This window comes from Pteropus vampyrus, unplaced genomic scaffold, assembly GCF_000151845.1.
Source record: "Pteropus vampyrus isolate Shadow unplaced genomic scaffold, Pvam_2.0 Scaffold43, whole genome shotgun sequence".
Taxonomy (NCBI): domain Eukaryota; kingdom Metazoa; phylum Chordata; class Mammalia; order Chiroptera; family Pteropodidae; genus Pteropus; species Pteropus vampyrus.
In genome coordinates, this window is record NW_011888824.1 from 5,097,253 (window position 1) to 5,100,443 (window position 3,191).

Below are 3,191 nucleotides of genomic sequence, written 5' to 3' on the forward strand. Positions count from 1 at the left end.
GATAGCTGATAAGTCACAGAAATCATGAGTAGGAAAATACAAGATAATCCTGTAAAAGACAAAATTCAGAATTTCCTTTTCAGAGGCTAAAAGTTCATCACATTTCTTATAATTAAACTTTGGTGTTAGTTCATCTACACAAAAAACTACAAGGCAAGTACCAGTACAGTCTCACCTTCAGGCAACATGAGCTCATATGCTATATTTTCACTTATTTGTATATAATTTTCACAGCACTTTTCATTTTCAGAGTCAAGAAAAGCCAACATTTAGAAAACATAAAGAGGCAATATCTTTTAGAGAGTTTAAAGATTAAATAAATCACGAGAAGGCAGAGTTCTTTGGAAAAGACAATAATACTGGGAAAAACAGAAGGCAGCAGGAAAAGAGGAAGAAAAAAATATGAGATGGAGTGACTCCAAAAAAGAAGCCATAGGCATGAGTCTACAGGGGCTGAACAGGGCTGTTGAGGACAGGACATTGTGGACAACACTCATTCAGAGTTGCCAGGAGTCAGAGCCAACTCAACGGCATGTGACTACAACGTATCTGGGATTTGCTTCAAGTACAATGTGGGAGAAGGTTAATAGATGAAAAAATATCAGTCATGAGTTACTAAAAGTTGAGGCTGGGTAATGAATACATGGAGATTATACTATTTTCTTTATTTTTGTATATATTTGAAATTTTTCATAATGAAAGTTTCAAAAAGTCATAGATTTTTTGTAATACATCTAGATTTTTTCTTTTTAAATGTAACTGCCATCACTGATGCCAATTCAAGATGATATAATCATGAAGAATAGTGCCATCATCTTACCCAGTTCTATTTGATCTTTCTTTAGATCTCTGCAGTTTCCAATATGCTTCTTTGGTACCACAAGATAATGATGAGGTACTGCTGGTTTGATATCTTTGAAGCAAATTAGGTCTTCATTCTAAAGAGAAAAACATATCATTTGTTAGCGAATTTTTTTTTTTAAATTACTAATGCTGTTCTGGCATGTCTAAAATATAAATCTCAGTCTGATTAAAATGATACTTATGTCACAACTAAGCCCCACTGAGCAATTTTGTGATTATGCATTAAGTCTATAAAGGCAATCATTAGCTTCTTTCATGAAATGCTCATTTATTGTAGAGAATAAAAAGACATAAATTAAATTTTAAGAAAAGAATTATGAATAAAGTTTATTAAATCTTTATTACCAAAAATTCCAGAGGTCTTTTTTTTTTCCCCACTATATATTTCTCCATCTCTACCCTAGGGATTTTTCACTCTTAATAATTACTTTTAAAGGTTTGACTACAGAATCATAGAAAGATTGATAAATTCTTTTTTATATTTCATTTCTTTCCAAAGCATGATCCTTAATTATAAGAACATCATCTAGCATATAAATATCGACAGGTTATTTTTTTAAACATTTTACAGTAATTATATACAAATACATTTTCTCTCTGTTTACTTGCCACTTTACAGCACTGAAAAGTATTTGATATGCTGAAACAAACTCTAGTATATAGTAATAAATTATATGCCTAACCTATTACATCAGTTTTCTGGTTTACATATTCCACACAGTAATGTAAAGAAAAAAGAAAAGGTAAAGAAAAAGGGAGTCTTTCGATCTATTAACATTGTTTCAAGTTTTTCCAAGAGAAAAATCTATATTCCCTAAATAACCTTATTTAATATCCTATATAAAAAAAAATTAGTCAAAATTAAATAAAATCAATATCAATAAGTATAGTTTCCCTTGAAAAATCTCCAGAGTACACTATTACTCATTGGTTCTCCATTCCAGGATTCCAAAATTCAATTTGAATCAGGGCCTCATATCCATGCCAGTAATCTAGGTTTCAATGAGAACAATAGTTAAAGGCAATTGTACATATTGTACCATTAACTTCCTTATCAGTGTTCATACCGCTCATCTAAGCTTCAAGTGATAAGTCCACCACCAATGCCACCATGCTTTAGAGAATGAAACTTTTTGTCTACTTTAACTGGACTGGAAAGTAGCAAAAACAAGGTATCATGTGTCCCTTTCCTATCTCAATATTTCTATAAAATGCCCAGAATATCACTTTACTAAAAACTGTTTAAATATTGATGTTGTTGATGTCCTTACTTATATACCTTCAGGCGAGAAGCTACTAAAATGTGGAGGCACAACACAAAAATCTTGATTATTTTTCCAGCTATTAAGTATTACTTTAATAGAAGGAAAAACATGTTACTTTTAAGATCTTGTGGTAAACAGTGATGGGTCAACTGAACACAGCATGAAGTAGGAGGAAAGTACACAAACAAGAACCGAATTGAGGTGCCTGCCTACAGAAACAGGGATTTGATAGTGTGTTTGAAGAATGTGAGATTCCTTTGTTACCCCCCAACTTTCAGGAAAAGTCCACAGCAACTGTTGCTTTGCATTAAAATATCAGGAAAATGAAAGGAAAAGAATCTGTGTTAGTCTCTGGTTAATCCAAGAAAAAGGTCTGAGGCTGAGATAGAAAATTCAGTAGAAACAGAAAATCGTGAGAGGTGAATAGGGATGTTTGCAGCATACACCGCTCTACCCCTGCCCGTGAGAAAAATCCTCTCATATACTAGAGAGTGATGAGTTTCCTGTGATTTATGGATAGAGACTCAGACCAGTTTTATGTGTGTATACATATGTACATACATGTATACGTGATGTGCATGCACCCACAAAGAAGAATCCCAGAAGGCTGGATGACTTGGGAAACCTGAATGGTTAACTATAAAATAAAAACATGACAATTATATCAATTTTAATTCATTTTTATTATGTCTTATCTAAGAGTAACTTTAAATATTGATATCCATGAAATGTTTTTAAAAAGGATAAGATCAAAGACCATAATGTTTTTGATTGTTTAATATTTTTCATTATTTCTTTGATGCTACAAGCTGAAAAACAATTAGTATTGAGGATCAAATCTAGCACAATAAAATAGCCAGAATTGTACTTCCCAGATGAGGCAGTACATAAAACAACAATTTTAGATGTCTTTATTCCCCCTCAATTATGACATTAACTTTAAAAAATCTAGAGGTAATTCTGGTACCAAATACATCCTGATTAGAATTAGTTTGAAGTAATGTAGCTGAATTCCACCTCAAAGCAGGAATAACACTGCTTTAGATTCATGGAACCAGAAAG

General features: G+C 32.2%; 1 protein-coding gene across 2 annotated transcripts in view; it reads right to left on the reverse strand.

Annotated features, from left to right (window-relative positions):
• Window positions 1-3,191, reverse strand: part of HINT3 (histidine triad nucleotide binding protein 3) — a 23,692-nt gene that overhangs the window by 11,880 nt on the left and 8,621 nt on the right. For both annotated transcript variants that reach the window (XM_011358744.2, XM_023529825.1), the window contains exon 2: window positions 821-938. In XM_011358744.2, the coding sequence (XP_011357046.1) occupies window positions 821-938 (118 nt within the window). The remainder of the gene's footprint in view (window positions 1-820; window positions 939-3,191) is intronic.